The sequence below is a fragment of the Sylvia atricapilla genome, chromosome 3 (assembly GCF_009819655.1).
Source record: "Sylvia atricapilla isolate bSylAtr1 chromosome 3, bSylAtr1.pri, whole genome shotgun sequence".
Classification (NCBI taxonomy): domain Eukaryota; kingdom Metazoa; phylum Chordata; class Aves; order Passeriformes; family Sylviidae; genus Sylvia; species Sylvia atricapilla.
Window position 1 is genome coordinate 81874836 of NC_089142.1, and position 22498 is coordinate 81897333.

A 22498-nucleotide genomic window follows, 5' to 3' on the forward strand; every position below is an offset into this window, starting at 1 on the left:
TCTTTGCCCAAATCACAAACTTGCAGCATTTGTGGCAGGAAATTGCTTTTTACAGTTCAAGTGAAAGTATTTCTTCAAAAATGGTTTGTACTTTTTGCCATCACCATTACCAAGTGCACTATTTTTCCTTTGGTTGGTTTGGGGTTTTTTCACTTTTTAAATGGCTGGAAGTTTTGTTTGTTTGTTTCATAGTTCCTAGCATTCACTCTTTGATGTGTCAGGGTATAACTTAAGTGTTCTATTGTGGTTTAAATATTTGTAGATACTGTGGTTTCGGGCTTGTTTCTACACCATCATTCATATTTAGTTAATGTGTCATGGTGGCTCTGCTATGGTTGTCTTAATTTCTTATGGGTGGTACTGCACCCAGCTCTGGGCCCCAGATTTGGGGATTTGGACCTGTTGGAGTGAGGCCAGAGGAGGGCCAAAAAGATGTGCAGAGGGTTGGAGCAGACAGGTTGTGAAGTGGAGTTGTTCAGCCTAGAGAAGAAAATGCCCCAGGGAGACCTCATAGCAGCCTTTCAGTACCTAAAGGGAGCTGGTATAAAAAGAGGGAGAGCGTATTTTACGCAAGCAAAGAGTGATAAAACACTAGGTGCAGTGGTTTTAAACTGAGGGAAGAAAGTGTGATCAGATGTTAGGAAGAAATTTTTTACTGTGAGAGTTGTGAGCCACTTGAATGGGTTGTCCAGAGAGTTTGTGGATGTCCCATCCCTGGAAGTGTTCAAGGCTTTGAGCAAACTGGTCCTTTCCCACTCAAACCATTCTCTGATTCTGTGATGAAATTCAGCATGAGGCTTGCTGAAGTGTAGTGGAGATAACCAAAAGAATGAAAAAGAGATCAGGTATTATTGTTTCCTTAATATGGAACTGTCTAAGTCTGATTTCCTCAGGTCAAGGCTCTACAGTTTTGTTTAAGTTTCATCTATTCTTCTGAAAGACTCGCTACAAAGAATTCCCTTCCCACATAGAGGATTCTGTGGTGTACTTAATTAGCCTGTTTTTTTGTTGTCTAATCGAGCATCTTGTTAAGGGTACATAAAGTAACAAAGTGGGGGAGTTTTATGCTCATCGTATCTTTTCCTTTTCACTCTTCCAAAAATAACAGTCAAAGATAGGGATTTGTATTTGAGTGCAACTCTCAGAAGGTTTTTGGAGATTGATTCTTTCGCTGTTGTTATATAAATGCATGTCTGTTCACTATTGCTAGTTCAGTGCACAGGAAGAGTATTATGGAATGGTTTGGGTTGGGACAGAGCTGAAACGTCACTTAGGTTGCACCCCCTTGCCATGGCTAGGGACACCTTTCACCAGACCAGGCTCAAAGCCTCATCCAGCCTGTCCTGGAGCACTTCACGGATGGGGCATCCACAAATTCTGTGTAACCATCAAGTTTTAAAAAACAATTTAGTATTGACTAAGGCATAATGCTGTGAAAAAAGGAAGTACTTAATATCTTAAAATCATGTTCAATCTTTGGCATGGCTATGAAATCATCTTTGAAATGCAAGTGTATAAAATACTGAAAAAAATGTTGATATTCCTAATGGGTAAAGTAACAGACAAGATCCTAAGATAGATTTTAACAGAATTTTTTTTTTATATAAAGACTTTAAAATATATTCAGAACATCTGTATGACACTAGAATAGCTAAATCTCTGTAGGGTGAGGTATTCTTCAAAAAGGTCAGATCAAACCTAACCCAGCCAATTTATCAAGTTAAAAATCTCAACTATATCAGTGGTTTTTTTCTTAATTTTTGCATTTAAATATATTTAACCATATGTATAGCCCTTTCAGTTGCACTATAATTTAACTAATACCTTTTAAAAAATCCCAACCTACAAAATTGATTGTGCTCAGTAATGTTTTACACACAAGGTAACTTTCAGCACTCTGTAGTAGCTGTCAGCAATTTGGAACCTTGGCAACATTGCAAAATTTGATCAGTTTTTCATGCAGTGAGTTCAGATTTCAGTGAAAGGTCAGTGTGGGTAAGAATGAGAATCTTCTCATAGAAATAGCAGCAAACAGCTTTTAGGAATGTACTGCTATCTTGATGACTTCAAGCTGTAAGAAGAAATAATATTTACAGATATATCAGGGTAACAATAAGAGATGCCAGCTGCCTTTGCATAAACATTTGTGCCAGAAGTTTTGATCAGGTCATTAGTAAGCTTTTATATTTAGAACACAGATCAGTTGTCTGGCCTCCAAGTTTGTTTTGTATTTAGGCAAATGCATGCAACCATTTCACTTCAGCTTCCAGGAGAAATGATCCAAGCAAATTACTTTATCTTCATGTGATTTTAACCTAAATATCACAGCTAAACAGAAAAGCTATTTCCTGTGTTTTGGGCTGACTTGATAGATATTTCTGCCATGCCTCGTGGGACACCTTTGTACGGACAGCCAGCCTGGTGGGGTGAAGATGAAGCTGATGAAAAAGGTGGTTGTAAGCCAGATAGCAAGCATGAAGAAAAAATGCCTGAGACAGGGGCTTCAGGTAAGTGTATTGTCTTGTTTTTGTTGGAGGTTTTTGTTTTTCTCACTACTGAACTGCATGTATTCTTAGCTAGGGAACTAAGCAGATATTGTTTGGAGGTTCACAGTTTGCATAAATGAAAGCCTATTAAAAGGTAAAGTAGTTGAAGTATATATTCTTGTGGGAAAGTATGCATTTACAGATACCACTTTCACTTCTAATGTGTCGGTTTTCTAGTATATAACACAATTTTTTATCAGTAAGTATATAGCAAATAACATTACCTGAACCAGTGTGTCTTTTTTTTTCCCAGTTCAATCCATATCTGTCATTTTATATGCATAGGAGTATTTTATTGGAATAATTTCTGAAAATAAATGGTGGTTTTATATATTTGTGTCTGATTTTTAGCTATATAAAGTTATCTGTACTAAAATTCTCTTCTGTAATTCAATAATGCTGTATTAGTGGGAAATTGCATGTCATAGTTCTTGAAGTAAAGATTTGTGTAGTCTAAAGTTAAACTGGTAATGTTTATTATCCCATAATACAGACCTTTTTATTAGTTAGCTTGTCTAGACACACTATGTATTGCCAGAACTTCAATCTCAGTACCTATAATTAGGCTTTTATATCTATCGTCAGGCATATAAATAAAGTGACTGCTATTCTAATAGAGACAGTAACTTAAAACTTACTCAAGTTAGGACAAAATTCAACTATGTTTGTTTAGCTCTTCGGACACACATTAAAGGTCTAACAGTTTTAAATTTGCAGGTTTTTAAAGTACTTTAATTGAGGTCAGAATTTATCTTTTCCTTTCATAGTACTTGCCTTGGTTAACATAAATCATATTTTGCAGGAGCTGGAGTGAAATCTGAAAATGTGTAAGTCAAACTAAATGAACACTTCAGTGTAATGAAAGCAATGTCTTTGGAATTAACTTTTTACCGTAGCCTTTTAATGACCTTTTTCATATTATTCTAAAGTTATCATTATTCAGACAGTAGAGTAGGTCTATTAAGATTTGGACTAGTATAAAAAAACAGATTAAAACATTTTAAATTAGTTTTCCCTCATTAAATATAGGATTATTGAAAAGTAATATGCTAAAGTCTGTGTTTTTGATGCATTGCCATACCATAAACAAGGTGTGACAGTAGATGCCAGCTTATATTTAGTAGTGTGCCAGTTCTTATTTTTTATTATTTTTAATTGCTTTTTCACAAGCATCAAATTGCATCAAATAGTGTACATGCTCTTGCATTTATTTTATCAAGAGATTTTTCAGTAAGTGATCAGTGCTTCTATCTTAGTTCCTGAGTTCCCAGAAAAATATGATTCCAACTTTCACTCAGACTAATCATGGAGATGCCATCTGTTTTGGTAGTAGACAAAAATAAGTTTGTTCTAGACTGAACCTCAGAAATGGGGATATTTTTTACATGATTTGCTTTAGTGAAGTCATCATAAGGTAAATGATGAGTAGAGAAAATAGATAAGTATTTTCTAAATTATTTAAGTTTGTTTGTTTTCCATATATATGCTATACAAAAACTAAATTTGGGCCCAAAGCCTTCTTAGCGAATACATTTTTTCCTTTTTTTTTTTTTTAATATATTACAAATCCTTTTTATCTATGTTGATTCTTTTGTTTAGCCATTAATGTATCTCGTATGAATACTATTGATCTAACAAGAGTGTAAGAATAGCTCTTATTTCCTTAAACTGACTCATAAATCTACAGGAAAGGAATTCAGTTTGAAAAAGTACATACTAAACAAAAGCTTATGTGAAAGGAAGACACTGTTGAGAAAAATCCAAAGCCTGACATTTTTTGCAAAACCATTTAATTTGTGAGGATGTAGAATTAAAATCCCATGTCTAGCCAAATTATTTGTTTACTGTGATCGCCTCATCTCCGAGTAGACATTAATTGTATGTTCTGCTAGTCTAGTTTTTGACTTTTGTAGATAAATTTTGGTAGTGTTGGCAGAGAGTCTGAGAAGACAAACCATATGAGAGTTGACATTTGCTTCTATGGACAGTCACAGAACACTGTGTCTGTGTAAAAGTGTGCAAAAGACATTCTGAATGTTTTCATGCAATTATAAAATCATACGATTTTTGGGCTGCTTTGGCCTACAATTATGCTGTATGAAAAGATGAACTTTTCAACAAGTTTATTATGTATTTTCTTTAAGCATTTAGGTTTTATAATATAGATGAATTTAATAAAAATCAATATAAGTATTTATAATATACTAATATAAACTATTATATTTAATATTATATAATATAGTAACATAATAATACTTTTATTTCATATAATAATGTTTAAGTATATAAATAGAATAATAGGAAATCAATATATATACACTTGTATGAAGGAAAATTGGAAACTTCAGAAGACTGTCATGCTTGGATATTTTTAAAATATAAGCAAACTTTAATAAAAATGTTCAAGATTGGTGCAGCTAATTACTTTTTCATGGGTTAAATTCTATTAAGTGTTTAAAACACTCATCTGGGACATGCTTTTTAATATAAATTACCTAAAAGCAAGTACATTACAGGTGAATTCTTAAACAAACTCAAATCTGTAGTCAGATAGCATTTAAACAAAATAATCCTATTAAAACCTGTGTCATGCTTTATTGATTTGTTACATTATTATTTACTGAATAGAAAAGAAGACTTGGATTCTAAGAGATGGGCTAAGGTTTAATGAGGAGATTGAAGTGGGAGATTTATTTCTGTTAAGCCAACTATAGACAATTAGTCTTTAGAGTCTCAAGTTAATAAGATTATTTCAGTGTTACTGTATTTCTAATAAAACAGAAATTCACTAATGAAAATTATTTACAAACAGAGCAGAATAGCCTGAAAAACTTCTAAAAGAACAATCCTTTCTACATTTTTCAGACATATGTAATGCTTTAATTCAATGATCCATAGATCTACTAGTCTCTATTAAAATGAGCAGTTTTGCATACACCTCTGGCATGACTTTGTGCTGCAGCTGTTAAATGTCCATGTTATTGGCAAGTTTATTGGGTGTGTAATTATTATTACTGCCATATGTTACGTTCTCACTTCCTGGGAAAGCAAAAACTGCATCTGCATTCTCTACTAATCTTAGTAGTAGTTGTAGAATTTTATGTCATCAATGCATTTACCAGAAATCTAAAAAAAGAGAGAAATAAGTTTTTAGGAAGACTTCAGGAATTTGAAGTAATTCTTTCCACTTGGCATGAATTTTAATTCCAGCATTGCATAAGAATATGTCAGAATAAACATTCCTTGGACTTCCAAAACAGTGTCATTTTCAGGTAAAACAGGCTGACAGTTGAGAAATACCAGTGTAATCAGTGTGTGTAGGAGTTTACACACATTGTAATGTGTGATGCTTAATCAGCAGTATTAGCAGTTAAGTTCCTAGAAGTTTGTTCTAGAATTCTGATGAGTTTTTTCATGAAATATGTGCAAGTGCTGTGTATAAGGCTTGCTTTGCAAAGCTCTAGCAGCAGATGTGCACAGTATGTCATGGGGAGCTTACAGAACTCTATAGACCCATCACAGCAATATATTTAAGTAAGATTCATTTTGTCCTTCTTTCACTTTAACTCCTTTAAATCAGGTAGTTTGAGAGATGAGAGATGGGGATTTATATACAGTGCTGGTTTGTACTTTTATTTTGAGAGAGTAAGTCTGATATTTTTTTGTAAGACTGGTTATGAAAGCATTAAAAGACAAAGATCTTCTTTTCTCAATACTAGGTGAATTATTATATGTATTTATTGAAATCTCATCTTTAAATAAAAAATGAAAAGTTTACTTCGGCTAAAAAAAAAAAAAAAGCAGGAAAAACCACCTAAAATGTAAGTGCGAAATAAAAAGTAGGAATATGAAAAGAAAGAGGAAGAAAAAAAAAAGAAATTATATTAAGCATTTGAAAGCACTAAATTCAGCTGCTTTTATTATGCATACCGTTGCACAGTGCCAAATATGGAGCTAACATTAAACATATTTGGGGGTATTGTGTAAATGTGGTATTTTGACTGTTTCTTATACCTACTTAAAATAAATATATTTCTTCAGATTTACAGACTTTTTTTACAGGAAGTTCTTTGTAAATTCCAGATGATTTTCTTTTACACGTTTCATTCTTCAAATTGTGTTTTTAAGACGGAAAGAAAAGAACATTACTAAAAATCTGAAGATTATGCAAAATATTTTCTGAGATTTCTTATCATTGCAGATGATGATATATTAATATACAGAGGCATTTTTTGCATGTCTGAATAGCACAGACACCTATGATTTTTCTTGTCCAGATTAGCAAGTAAAATGTTGAGATTCTGATTATTTGTGTCTGTAACTTGAGAAATAAGACTTTAAAAAGCCCAAAAAGTTGTAGAAAGTGTAATTGATTCTGCCAATGTCACAAAGTCAATGTTGCATTTCTGATGGTCATCTCTGAATAGGATAGGATAGGATAAGATAGGAGAATAGAATAGAATAGAATAGAATAGAATAGAATAGAATAGAATAGAATAGAATAGAATAGAATAGAATAGAAATCAGTGAGGTTGGAAGATACTTTTAAGATCATCCAGTTAAACCATCCACCCAGCACTGTAACCCCTAAATCACTAAAACATCCCCCAGTGCCACATCCAGATGCCTCTTGCACACCTCCAGGGATGGTGACTCCACCATATCCCTGGGCAATCTATTCCAATACTTGACCACCCTGACAGTGAAAAAAATTCTTTCCAGTGTCTAATCTTAATCTCCCTTACCTCAGTTTAAGGCCATTTCCTCTGGTCCTCTCACTGTAGAAGAAACCAGACTCACCTCACTACAGGCTCCTTCCAGGTGATGGTAGAGAGTGATGAGATCCCATCTGAGCTTCCTCTTCTCAAGGCTAAGCAAACCCAGCTCCCCCAATCATTCCTCACAAAGGATATCTCTGAATCTCCCTTTTGTTAAGCCTGTGGTTTCCCAAATATCCCATAGTTTCCCTCCTAGCTGCTCCTAGAATCATTTCAGTAATATTATCCTTACACCTGGGTGGCAGCTACCAATTATTGCTTCCTTGCTTGCCTTGTAGAAACAGTTGCTCTGTTTTTTTGCTCAGCATCTTTGAAGAGTGAGAGCTCCCTTTTTACAGATAATCCTGCTATTTTTTCTGCTTCTTTCCTTTTAGTCTTGCCAGTTATGAAGTCCCTTCAGTCCCTGAAGAGGTTGAAATTCACAACCTACTCGTCCTTTCGTTTTCCCAAAACTCACTTGCAGTTTCCTTTTGTGCTATACATAGACTGTGCTTGTTCAGTTTTAAAAATTACAGAGCAGTGACAACCACTATCTTCAGTATTTGCTTGAAGGTTTTCTCTTAAAGGTGTCTGTATTTAGTCTGATATATAATTTCCTTCATCTTGGCAGATGACATTTTGTAATAGGATTTCAAAGGTAAGACTGTTTTATAGATCACTCTCTGTAATATTTACAAGTGTAAGGGCTTGCGTACAGAGTCTGTGAGAAAAATATTGAAGGGTGGTTCAAATCAAGATCTATTAATTTTTTGCTTCCTGGTTTTCTGTTTCTTATTCTAATCAATTCTGATGCATTTAACTTTTCTAAAAATGCAAATACTTCTGACTGAAAATTCGATTTTTAAAGAATTAAAATTAACTTATACTTTGAATATTTTTATTTATAGAATTGTTCAAGATTTTTCTAGTTTAGTAAAATCTACAATTTAGTTTGTGTTAGTTTCTTGCTTCTTTTGATTAAACTCTTAGTTTAGATTCAAACTATATACAAGCATCTGTTTAATAAAAAATATTGGAATCAAATACTTTGCATATTATTATAATATAAACAGTTGATTTGAAATGTTAAATTTGGTGGAGACAAGTTTCACGCAGAATTTTTTTTTATGGAGTTCTTCATCAACTCTGACAAACCAGTGTGAGAAGTCCTTATTGCTGTACATCTGATGCAATTTGCTTACGGTCTTATTATTTTCAAAAGATGGTGATAAAGCAGCTATACCATAATTACTGAAAAATACTGTGTGCTGTGTAACCAGGAGATTGCTCCTGCCTTGACCAAAATTAGAAATGTTTCTCAAAACTGAGCATTAGCCAGTTACCTTCTTTAAAATAGCGTTGACTGGCGCAATTATTTGCTACAGGAGTTGCATGATGTTGTTAACTTGAAGTTCTGACCAGAACCGTGTGGGGGAGGAAAAGGTTGTCTATGAATTGGCTGTGTGGTGGATTACTCTCCTTTTCAGTGACTGTGTTTCATATTGTAAGCATCCAAGCTCTAGATTTGATCCTACCAGAGCTTGATCCATTCCAGCTTGTTACCTGCATGAAACAAATGGAGTGTGTTGGTAGTTTACCCAAAGTCTAGGACCTGCAAAGTATGATTTTTTAAAAAATTCCTGTACATTTCCTATATAAACAGAGAAGATTTTTAATAACCTTTGCATCACTGATGTAGAATAATTCTGTACTGTGTCTGCGGGCACAAATGTTTTCAGGAAGGGTGTTAAAAAGGCGTTCTGTTTCCCAGGGATGGATGCAGTAAGGTGCTGTTGTAGTACCTGAAAACTCCCCCACAGACATAAGGTAGCTGATAATGGAATGAAAAGCATTAGCTAGGGGATTCTTGGGATCCAACAGCATAAGAGAAAAACCTGTCTGAATTCTAAACATGTTTTGTGTTTGTAGCAGCTACTGGTAGAAAAAATAAATTAGAACTGCTTTGTTACCTGCACTGGAATAATTGTATCCAGTGGATAACCAAACATGGCAAAAATAAAGTATGTGTACTGTTCTCTACTGTTCTTGTTTCCATCTAGTAGCACCTTTCTTTTTTTTTACTTTTCCGTGTATTATTCTTTCCCTTAAATAGTTTATTTCTCTGTATCACACTACCATCGTTTTTCATTTTTTTTTAAACCTTTTCATAAAGCCTCACAAGAAGCATGTGTTTGTGAGGAACAGCATAGGTGCACTGTTTCATTCTGCATCCTTTACCCCTTAAATTCCTAACTTCAGTATAAATGTTTCTGCTGCTATCTTATTGCATAATAGTTTCATACACAAATATTAACTTCCTCAGCTGATGTAGGGTGGCTTTTTTCAGTACCTAAAATCAATTAGTTGCAGTCTTAATTCTTTACTTGGCAACCTGAAATGGTGTGTTAAACATCTTAATATGGTCCATGATAAATTGCTTCGAAACTATTCAGAATTCTTTTGCTGGAATCTAATCTGCCCCTGCTGCTGAGGTCTCAAGCTTCTGTTGCTTTAACACATCTCTGCACCAGGTATTTTGACTGAGTAGTTCATAAAATGCAATCAGAAAGTTTAGCTTCTTAAAGGCATATTGGTAGCTTTGCTGCAACCACAGGAAACCTTAGCCTTCATTTAGGCTGTACAGTGGAACTTGGAATTACTACCATGTGCTTTTACTACTTTCTGCTTTTTTTAGCCAGTGAGAGCATGGCTAATGTTCTGCATGCTTCCAGCTATTGTTCCTTTTTCTGTTCATCTGCAAACTATGACAACAAGTAAAATAAGAGGACGTGACTGTAAGATTTAGCTTGATTCTTTGGTTTTATCTTTTGTAGAAACCTAGTTTTTCCATTCCAAAACACTTTCCAGGGCATAGCGGTGTTTAACTTTTTGAGCCAGAATTAATGTTCATCTTGCATTAACATGTGAATTGTTTTTCTGAAGAATTTGGCCAAACAAAATTATGCTTTCTATCCACTGCAGGAGCTGGAAGATCATTAGCTCTTGATCCGGGAGCACCCTGATTTAATGTTTTTTTCCAGTAGTTTGGAATTGCAATAATGATCATCTCAACAATTTTCACCACTGTGATTTACCTGTTTCTCATGTTCAAATAACTCATCTGACCTTTACGCATTCTAAAAATCCTTCACATGCACTTTGACAAATTCTAAGGGAGCTTTTTTGCTAGTTTACACTTCTCACAGCTGAAGTTCAAACTGCCTTTTCATTAATACTTTTTATATGTAATTCTGGAAGTATTTCTCCAGAAGGTGCTCAGTCTGCTCCACAATATTACTGTTTATTCCAGCAATTACTCAAATAGCCTTTACAGGAGTTCAGAAAATTCTTGAAGAGCCTGAAGTTCCGAAGTATTGTGAAATCTGTTTTTTTATTTTTCCTAATAGGATGCAGCACAGATGCCAAGCAATCTGAGGAGCGATCTGCATCTGCAAGTGAAGAACTTTATCCTTTCTGTAGAGAGCCCAGTTATTTTGAAATCCCTACTAAAGAATGCCAGCAAGCTTCACAGGTAGCAGAGAGCACTATTCATGAAATTCCCACAAAAGATACCCAAAGCTCCCACGCAGCAGCTTCAGGGCACGCTTCCTTTACCATTGAATTTGATGACAACACTCCAGGAAAAGTAAAGATCAAAGATCATGTGACGAAGTTCACATCGGAGCAGCGTCACAAGTCAAAAAAGCCTTCTTCTTCCAGTGGTCAGGACCTGCCGGGGCTTCAGACGGTGATGATGGCTGCAGAGAGCAAAGTAGCAGATTGGCTTGCACAGAACAATCCTCCGAGAATGATCTGGGAACCAACAGAGGAGGATTCCAAAAGTATTAAGAGTGATGTTCCAGTGTACTTGAAGAGACTGAAAGGTAAAGTGAATAATTCCAACTATGCTTAATTCTGAAAGCAGCGATTCCTCCAGTGTGCAGTCAGAGGATCCCTGAGCTGTCACAGAGTTCAAATGAAATCACAGATACTCCACAAGTGTGCTAGGATTTGGGCTGGGAAATTTTATTGCTCAATTAAATCTTAAAAAGAGCGTAAAAAATGTTATGCTGAATCATTTTACAATCAATATGCTAATTGGAAGTGTTCTAGTGTGGCTGAAAACATCAGGTATTTAAACAGTGATCTTAGAAAAGAAAAGGAAAAAACCCGAACTTTAGTTAAATTTTATATATTTTACTTTTTCTCATGAATTACTTTAAAAACTGAATTGCTTTTTAGAATCAAGGCTCTGAAGTTCAATTTATGCTTTTAGCAACTCTTTCAATAGCATATCGTCTGTGAATATTTGTGTTCTTAGAAAATCATTTATGGCAAACAATACATCATATACTCCTTCTTTTTATATGGTTCATGTTTGGTGGAGTCAAGTTTGAGTCAGGAGTCAGAAATAAAGGAAGAGCTTCAATTTTTATACTCAGCTTGTGGGCTATTGTATTCATATGAATACTGCTGTTGAATGGAGTTCCAGGTGATCATGTATGTTCATTTATTGCAGATAGTGACATTTCAAATAAAATTAAAATCAGATGTCACACATGGTAAGTGTACTTTCTCTTGAGTGTCACTTAACTGAATAGAGAGGTAGATAGTCTTGAAGTTCAGATGAAGATTCCAGTACCATTCAAACTTTCAGAATCTGATGAACTTTTTCAAGTCTCTCTTATTTTCCATTTTTAATTTCAACAGGTTAACCCTACAGTTCTCATTTTCCTCGGCTCTGCAACGTTATCATGTCTAGTTCTTAAACCAACTGGGACTGAATACAACATTCTTTGCCTTATTGATCTAGAATCTGCTTTCTAAGGCTGACTCTTTCAAATTAAGCTAAAAATAGAATTCTGAAAGCAGATTAATATGCTAGCATAAAGATACTAGTATATTATTTCTTCCGGTGTAAATCACATTCTTTGGCCTTCATGTAAATTTATTATATTCATTAATCTTCTTAAGGATACTAGCCATGACATTTCGATAAATAGAAGAGACTGTGTTTATAAGACTTTTTCTGGCAGAAACTCCTCAGAGTCTGATTCATTTTCATCTGAAAGAGGTGTAAGTTATGGGATGCATATGGCCATAATAAATATCTGAATTTTGTAGTATTCTATGGCCTGTTTGTATTTTCATTCATTAATTGTACTTTTAGGTAGTAAATATACCTAGTGCTTTAAAAGTTTGATTTTTAAAAAAAAGCTCAAAACTTTTTTTTCTCCTCAGCTTTTTCTTATAATATTGTGTACTAAAGTCTCACTGCTAAAATTAGATTATATGACTTCTATTGTGTTGTTGCTATTGCTTTATTGGTATTTGGAAATATATGAGTCATCACATAATTTTTGTAGGCACTGTTCTAACAAATAGAAGACAGGAATGTAAGTTGGAATTTCAGCTGTGTTTTTAGTGGTATTAGTCTGATAAGTAAGATTAGCCAATATGTAATTACTATTTAACTGAATAGTAGCTGCAGATCCTAGCTATTTAAATGAGAAAACCTTAAAGAAGGTAACCTCTTGAGAATCAAAAATACAGAAATTTTACATTATATATATACATGCACGCGCGCACACACACACATATACATATCTATAGATATAGATATAGATATAGATATAGATATAGATATAGATATATGAGCAAAATTTTATTTAAAAGAGCTCAAAGAGAAAGAAACTGTTCCTTCCCAGGAACTGAGCTAAAACTTGAGAGCATTGACACTTTCCTTGTACATGAAATTGCTCTGTAAATACACTTACTATGTGTAAATATCCAGCCTTCCATACATTTTCAGATATCATTGCAAAGTAGGTGTATGTGTGATTTGTAGGTGTATGTATGATTTATGAAATATGTAATCTTTATTCAGAGTAGTTTGTAGAATGAATAAGTAATAACAGCCATTTCACATGCACACATCAGATGCTGAGTGGAGTGAATTATGGAAAAACTCATTGCTCTTCTTGGAAGAGTAATAAAGAATTCAATCCAATTTTTAGTAGACATTTCTCAAGATAAGCTGTCGTAAATGCGAGCAGAATCCAGCAATATGAACTATGGCTCTCTTTCCACTGTGGAAGGACTTTATTGAAGTTTTCTTTTTCCTCTTAACCCTGCCTGGAATGTGTCAGTAGTCATTTGTAATCAACTGGCTCTCTAACAGAACTAATATAATTCAAAAACATACTATAGTACAGATGGTAAAATAACGGCTTTTGTATGTCACTGGTAAGTATTCACAGATGAGAATATTGGGGAAAAGATACTTCAAATGCCCTGCTGTTACTGATCAGCTTCTAAAATGTTTCATTGTTTGACTTGTCGCAAGTTGATTGCATTTCCAGGACCTGTACCAAATTTGGAGAGCCAGGTACAGTAAGCTGTTGGAGTTTCGACAGAAATCCAGTTTGAAATAATTTTCTTCCTAGTTTGCCACTTGTCTTTTTTGTCTGTTATGTTGGGGTCTTTCTTTGTTTCACTGTGCTATCTATTGTTTTGCTTTGCTTGTAGGGAATAAGCATGATGATGGCACACAAAGCGATTCAGAAAATATTGGCGCACACCGGCATTACAGTAAACGGGCGGCACTTGAAGAACACTTAAGGCATCATCATACAGAGCTGAAGAAGTCACAGCAGAAAGTCCATTCAACCGAAAAACAGCAAGAGCAATCTGGTTTGAGTCAGACTGCCTTTATGATTGAGTTTTTTGATGAAGACCATCCACGCAAGAGACGTTCTTACTCGTTTTCTCAGAACGTAGGAGCTTTATGCCCAGAATCTCCATCTCCAACATCTCACACACGAGCTGAGAGAGTGAAACCTGCATCAGGAGAGAAAGTCCCTTCACCTGTGCAAGCTAGCTCATCACATCACAGAGCAGTACATGGTGTTCATGCCAAACTTCTAAACCAGAAATCGGAAGAAGCCTCTGCTGCAATACCTGCCTTACAAGCTGCGTTGTTAAGGAGTTCAGGAAGCCTTGGCCATAGGCCTAATCAGAACCAGGAGATGGATAAAAAGTTGAAGAGCCAACATATTTCTGCTGCTACTGAAAAGGACAATGAGGATGACCAGAGTGACAAAGGTACTTACACTATTGAGTTGGAAAATCCCAATCCTGAAGAAATAGAAGCCCGCAAAATGATTGACAAGGTGAGAAACCTGATATGCATTCTGTTGTTACAAGCGTTATGGGATGTGTGGGCAGCTGTCCAGCACTTCAGTTCTGCTTATTAAAACTGCTGCAATAACACAAGTTTTTAAAACTGTCTATAATGTTGAAATATGAAATGTCATAAGAGCAGCAGCAGGCATTTGGCTAAACATTATTCCTTGTTTCATGCTGCTGTTCTCTTAAAGTTTGGTAGTTTTAATGTATTTTCAAATTACTTCAATACTGTAAAAATATGAGGCACCAAAAATCATTTGACTGGTATTTTATTGAGGGTGGATTATGTCCCTGTGGAAATACTCATTAGTTCTTGAAAACCTATTGTCTCTAGTTTTCATTATATAAGTTGCTTCGATCCAAATGATCGTATAGATATAGATTGCAAGTGTTTTTTAAAAGTATTAAAAAAGTATATTCACTAACAATAACTTAAATTTCAGTGTCAGCTACAAAGAGTAAGTACAAAAATGCTTTGATATTCCAAAAGTGTTTATATGATAGCAATGTAAATTTCCTAGTTTGCTTGTTGGTAGCTGTAGAACTATCAATAACAATACAAATTGTATTTGCAGTTTAAAAACTTCAATAACTGTTCTTTGGATTCAACAGGAAAATATGGGTAGCAGAAGCGGTGTTTAATAAATTCACTTGACATTACTTGAAATGGATTTTTTTTCTGGTTTTGTTGTGTTTTCTTAGATGATCATGGTAGAATGCCTACATCCAATTCTAGGCTAGGGTTTTCCTAATTTAACAGGAAAATAATCATTTAACTTGCTTTAGAATTATCTAAGGATTCATTTGCATGTCTAAAACTTTTCAGAGCAGAACAAATATATTAATACATTTAGAATTAATTTTGGCTAGTGTTGAAAACTTTTTTTCAATACAAGCTAGCTTCACTGGTTTGATTTTGGAAAAAAAGTCTGAAGTAGTGGGGAAATGGGACATTTTATTATAGATAGCTTTCTTTTTAAAAAAATGTTTATGGAGCATTTGGAGATAGGGATTAAAGGGTGTCACCTTCAATAAAATAATAAAGATAATAGTTTCACCTCATATGGATTCTGTAAAGGAAATTTTTTACTTCCTTGAATCAATATTCAAAAAGCAACTGGGAACTAAAAGCATTCCAAATGAAGCAAGTAAATATTAAGGAACTACATTTCCATGTTTTATTCTTAAATTATAAATCTTCAACTAAATTGCATCAGAAAATTAAGTTGAATTTTAGCTAAATACAGTAGTTCAACAGGGCTTTTTTGGAAACCACGCAAAGTAATAACATTTGAAAATAGACAATTTATGTACTTGATAAAAATGTTAGTACTATCTAATATTTATAATCATAGAATATGCTGAGTTGGAAGGGACCCATTATGATCATTGAGTCAAACCCTTGGCCCTACACAGGACATTCCAAGAATTACACCATGTGCCTGTGAGTTGATAAAATTTCAAGTTTTTTGTGGCCTTCCAGACCCATTCAGATTATCTAAAGTCATTTTTTTGTTTGAAATATATCTCTCCTGCTACACGGGAGACAGGAAGTGAATGGAAGCCTTAAGGATGGTAGTAAAGTACTGCCTAATAATCTTAATTTTGGGTATCATAAATTTCCCTTACTGGTAACTTTAAAGGTGTCACCAGTAGGTATTAAAGATTTACTATGAAGTAAAGCAGAGATGTTTTTTTTCTTCAAGGTCTTCTGTATCATTTCACTTAGCATCTGTGTTGAAATCTTACGAATGCTGTATTTTACACCCAGTTCAAAGAGCCCTGCTATGCAAGGCTTATTTCATTTGGTAATATGAAGTAGTCTGATACTATTTTTATGAAGTGCAGAAAAACAGCCAGTGAAGAAAATCTAAACCAAATGGAAGCCAAAGTTTTGTCTTTGAACTGAGCTTAGCCTTGCTTCCCTTCTCTTTTAAATTGCTAATGCTTTGGATAATCGTACTTTGCCAAAATACGGTAAGTAAGGTATAAGACAAAGACTTTTGTTAGCCTGTGGACTCCTGTGCTACTTTATTGAGGATTTAAGGTATTACTGGTATGCATCTTATAAATTATTTCAGTATAACCACTTTTCATTGTTGCCAAGTCTGTCTTTTTTCTGAGTAGTTACTATGCCTGCTCAATTGAGTCTTAATTTAAGGGTGTCTCTTGGGTCAAAAGTTTAATTGAAATTCAAGAGTTTAATTTGCTAGGATTAGGATGAAAATGCATTACAAATAGCAAGGTTCACTTTCCTAAACATTTGCACAAATAATGCATCCTTGCTAGTAGCAATTTACATTAGAATGGTGCTAAAATCTGTGTGTGGTTTACCTGGAGAATTTCCAATGGAATAAAGTACTTGTTTTGGGTATTTTTTCCCTTTTATTGGAGGAAAGGATAAGAATGGCCCAAATATCCAAAGATAACTCCCAACTGTGACTCATTCTTAGCCTTAGCCTTACTTCTGTTTTCTCTGGAAAGGAACATAAGAGCAAACCACAAATGCAAGAGTAGTATTAACTTGTAAAAAATCAATGTGGGATTATTAATGTTTCTTTGCATTAAAAATCCAGGAGAAACATGCAGGAAGTCAAAATTAAAATTCTTGGGGAAAAAAAAAAAAAAGATAACACCCATTTCTCTATGTAATTCTGAGAAAAGGGGAGCAATAATCTTAATTTTGAGCTGTATTACTACCTTCAAAAGTACTATTTTTGCTTAGTAGCCTTTTACTACAGATTCTAGAAAATAATCTCAAGAAGAATAGTGGCTTGTGTTAAATGATTTTAAAAAGCCAGAAGCTATGCTGTCTTGCTTATTCAGCATCTTTATTTCATTTAGATTGCTATGGATCCCTTTCTTCCTCTGATGCTCTTTCAGCCTCTAAGAAAAACGAATTGTCACTATAGCAGAAAAGGAGTAGAATAGCAAATGACAGAAGCTTTGTTCTCCACCATTTTAAAGCCTGACTTTTGAGAAGAGAATGTGAGAAAAATGCATAATCAGAAAGCAGAAGGAAAACATTTCATAAGTAACAGAGAAAAGCTTTTTAATTTTGATTCTTTCTCTAACAGAGTCATGACTCTCAGAGTGAATGTTTGCCACTTACCTAAAATGCAAATTTTCAAATACATTATGGCTTGTGTCATATACAACTTTCAAATTTGTTTTCAAATAATGTTTTTTAAAAGAAGATTTTATTTTAAGATTGAAAAATAGAGTACATATGCACATAGTTTTCAGTTGTAAATGTTAAAAGAAGATGCAAGTAGAAATTCATAGTTATGTCTTTATGTTCTTTATTAATAGAGAATACTTGAAAAATAGCAATAAACTTTGCTTCCTAAAAGTCCTTTCATTGGCCATTTCTGCATCCGGGTGTTCAAATATCACTTACATTCATAGAGAAGTATGAATTTGTTAGTAGGTGAAGGTTTAGAAAATAAGTATATTAATAACATGAGGAAAAAATAGATGATGGCTCTCTTTTTATACTTGTAGAGCTCTTTTTAAAATCACCATTGTGAGCAATTTGATTAATGGGTCAAGGAAGCAAGCTGCTTTTATACACCACAAAGCCCACCTTGAACATGTGTGACATAAAATATCCTCTACACAAACAGCATCAGAAAGACACAACTTTTTCTAGCAGAATAATGGTCTTATTGTTGTAGCTAACAGATAAGTACAAAATAAAACAAATTTAAGATCTTGATCTAGTTTAGAAATTTATATTTCAGTGTTAAGTTCACCATATAAAACACACAAGTAAATGGGACACAGTTGTAGGATTTGTTTTTGATTTACACCAGCCTTTATGCTCTTTAGATGGGTTCAGTGCTTTCTTCTGTTAACACTTAGCAGTTGCTTTCTTTTTATCTCTGAGTTGTAAATTTTCTGTCCATTTTATGTTTCTTAAATAAATCAAATTTATTAGAAGAAAGTTATTCTCAGCAGTCATATCACATTAAAAAATCTTCATAGGCCACAGAAAAGGTAAGTCTGCCAGTGGATGAAAGAACTCAAAATGATGCTTCTGCAGTTCATCTTCCTTTTTTGTAGATATAAAGAGACCAAATTATCATGCTAATGACTTTCTTTTTTTTCACTAAAGCTAAGTACTGCCAGTAATAAATATTAATAAATGAATGTGCAAATAATTCTGCATGTGTTTGGAATATTAAATACATTGAGGATATTGCAGTAAATAAAAAGCAACTCAGTGGGTTTTTTGCAAGTTCTTTGGGGAATTTCTTGAAGGCTCTCTTTCTGTTTGTTTTGTCTAGGGTTTTTTGCTGTCTTTCTTCTTCAGCCAGCTTCATTTTAGGAAATTTAAAAATTGAAAGATTTTGTAGAACTTACTGTAGTGGGACATAAGCTCTTCTATGCATGTGTGGGAAGGGAAGGGATGGAATAGAGCTGAGACTGTATGGGTGTTTGAAGTCCTGTGAGATAACCAGGAAATCTGGAATGTTACAGGAGTTCATATGCATATGGAAATATTTGGCCTAAAATTCTGTTTGCTCCCCAGATTTTTTACTTGATCCATGTTATTTTCATTTAATTTTCCTAAAAGATAATTGATTTTTTCATCAGCAGAGTAAATTTAGATTGCAAATTCAGCTGATTCATACTGATTCCCAAACAGAAGACTTGAAAAAATGTACCAAAAGCAAATCTCTATCCGTCCTTCTGCCACCTTCAGAAAGACTTAATGTGACCATGTAATGATTTTGTTTTCAGTGCAGTCTCCATATTCTAGATGTTTTAAAGTCCTTATTTATGTAGATAGACGGGCCCTAATAGTAATTATCTTGTTTTTAATGTAAATCTATGACCTTGAATTTTATTTGATTATATACTGTGCAATGAGTATATAATCAAAAAAAATTAAAATCTTACACTATTGACACAATTCTGAGAGAGATTATTTTTTTCTCTTCAAATTTTTGGAATAGTAGTTACGGTAGGAAAACTGAATTGGTGTTCATTGTAGACAACACATTTTCTCAGTTTATTTTCTAGATCTTTCTGCTTATAATGATACTTACTTGTTTGATTTGACTTTTTTTTTGAGTATTGGTATGAATGGGACTCTCTTTTGAAAGATGATTGTTATAAAATGGAACCTCCTTATTCTTTTTACTCCCAGGATATATCTGTTCATACCACGTTATAATATTGGCTAATGTGTTTTTGAAGGACTGTTTACTTTTGAATGATTTAGTGTTGTTGCTTTAAATGTTTATAAATTTGTATACTAGATTTGTCTTCTCTCTTACAAACATTAAAAAATTATCAATAATCTTGCAGATTGTTGCTGTTATAATTCCTTTGTTTGTGGAGTTAATATATATATGTTATGGCACTGCTCTCAGCAATTTTTCAGTATTGTGAATGGAAAAACTACCTGGAAAGAATTGATGGTCAAGGAGTAAGTTAAGAGGAAAAAAAAAAAAAAAGAAACAACTTCAGCATATTTCAGTGACTGTTCAAGGAACTGAGGTAGATGTATCTATTTTCAGAAAATCACCTTCAGGTCTCCTGTGTTTTTACACTCTGTGGGTTTAATTGCTTTTACCATTGCTTCAGCAGTCCCTTTGAGAGAAATACCTTGAGCCCCACAGAGCGTTTTGCTTGCAGAATGACTATTTTATGAGTACAGTGCTGAAAAAGCAGTAGACTACTTGAAGCCTTTCCAATCATCTGAGCTGATAAATTTTGTCAGGAGTTCAGAGGATGTTTATAATCTTTTCTTCTTAAGGGGAGAAGAGCTTTACAACCTCTAAACTTGGTGTTTCCTTTTTAATTCGGAATCCTAAAGAAAATGATTTCACAGTAGCAAACGAGCAAAATATGTAGGCATGTAAATATGTAACTGGTGTCTGGTAAGCTCTTAGACTTGGCACGTTGATCCTTTTCATTTGCTTCTGTGGCTTTTTTTATACCAGAGCATCTTGCATCTGATTCTATATCTTCAGTATAGAGTTAAAATGACGTAAACAGCTTCTGTGAAAATCCATAGCTATTCATGAGACATGCTCTGCACAGAGCACAGTCTGTTTGCCTCGGATGGCTGGGATAACTGCCAAGAACAAGCAAAAACTATTAAAATGAAACTCCTCAGAAGCAGCTTGGTTAAACACAGTTCATGCAGTAGCTAAACACTAAGTGAGCTGAGGTGTTGTAATCTTATCTCACTTTGTGAAAGGTGGGGAAAATGTTTGCCTTTTGTCTTTTCTCTGTGATCAATAACTAACTTTTAATGACCAATTTACTGTGTATTATGAATGTCTGAACTACTTGGTGTGGAAGAATTGTCAGGAGCTCAGTCTGAACACCAAAAGCAGCATTACCAAGATGATCTGAAACCTCTTCCATTTCCTTGCTCTCTGGAATCCTCTCTTGTCATCAATCAGTCATCCTCTGAGTGTGGTTTATTTACAATTTCTTCTTTCTTGGTACACCCAAACTGTGCTTAAATCCCAAAATCCTGCTTGTATTTCCAAAATCATATTTCGGGGTTGGTTTGTTATTTTTTTTTAATCTATTTGGGTTTTGCTGGTCTGACTGTCAGTTCACAACTTAGTTTCTGAAATCTACTTTTGACTTCTGTGACAAACAAGTATGCTCATCATCCTCCTTTCCCCTAAAAGGTTATGAAACAAAATCACTATAATAATTTACATTTCCATCACTTTACAATGTCAAATACCTTATTTCAAATTAAATCATTTGCTCCTAGTTTATTTTTGCATGATCCTCCTTTAATGCCCTGTACAGTGTAGCCCCTTGTTCCTTACCATTGCTCTGCTTTGTTTTTATTTTTTAAACTTCTCATCTTTGAATTCACTTTTGTTTTTCTTGTCACTGAGTTTTATTCTGTTCCTTTTATACAGATTGCCTACACTAAAATTAATAGCATTCAGATCATGATCTTTTAAAAATGTGTTTCTAGATTCCATCCCTGACTGTTGATAGAATCTGAAAAAGAGTTACTGAAATAATTTTGCTTTTCAAATAGCATTGTTAATGAATAGGAATTGCAGCTAGAATTCTTAATTTTTTTTTTGTTTTCTGTTAATTTTATCGATGTTATTTGTAATTACTGTATATTCCTTTCATTAAGACTTCTGCAGTAAGATTACTGGGGAAACTTCATAAATTAAAATTTTAAAACAAGGTAGGATTCTTCAGATTTTACCATTCTAATTTACATAATTTGCTTAAAACTGAGTGAACATGTCTATTAGAAGTCTCAAATTGTACTTTTTTCCATTTATATCAGTATCTTCTGTAATGATTTGGATGAGGAACTAGCTCTGTGGTAATTAAGTAATGAATAATTACAGTATTGTAGAACTGCTGTGTGATCTTACACCATGAAACAATCTAAAGGTAAAGCAAATATAAAGTCCAGATATTATGAACTTTGAAAAGCATCTAAATGAGATACAACTGGAAACACTTCAAGTTTATGAAAAGCACATAAGAACATCAGGTGAGGGTTGTGGGTGTGCAGGAGGAGGTTAGCAAACCATTGTCTTCCTTCTTATTCAGAAAAGAATGGTTCCTGTTGCCATTATTTTTTTTATCAGTTTTTATTTAATTTCTTGAAAGTATTGCATATATCAAGAAATAAAATTGACTTCTATGGTTTTAAAGAATTTCCTAGATAGTTAATTCTAAAGACATTATATTCACCTCTAATACAGTACATTTCTGCTAGAAAAAGTATTAATTCATCTACTTTGGGGCAGGAGATGATCAAGACCAATTTCTGATCACTAAAGCTAGCTTGTGTTAGAGCTGTATTGCAGCTATGGTAATGAGCAGGTGAACTCTGAGTCATGAGCTGTTTTCACAGAAAAGTGTGTATGACCTGCCAAAAAGAGTATTCTGCTTTCTACAAAATTAGCCCTTGCCAAAGAGACCAAGGCGCGGTCTCAAGCTGTCTCCGAAAATATGCCAGTACCCTTTGCAAGATTTCCATCTTTCTTTTAT

General features: G+C 34.0%; 1 protein-coding gene across 7 annotated transcripts in view; it reads left to right on the plus strand.

Annotated features, from left to right (window-relative positions):
• CEP170 (centrosomal protein 170) overlaps positions 1 to 22498 on the plus strand; it is a 93972-nt gene that overhangs the window by 34915 nt on the left and 36559 nt on the right. For all 7 annotated transcript variants that reach the window (XM_066315972.1, XM_066315977.1, XM_066315973.1 and 4 more), the window contains exons 7-9: positions 2373 to 2507; positions 10711 to 11187; positions 13832 to 14475. In XM_066315972.1, coding sequence (XP_066172069.1) covers positions 2373 to 2507; positions 10711 to 11187; positions 13832 to 14475 — 1256 coding nt within the window. The remainder of the gene's footprint in view (positions 1 to 2372; positions 2508 to 10710; positions 11188 to 13831; positions 14476 to 22498) is intronic.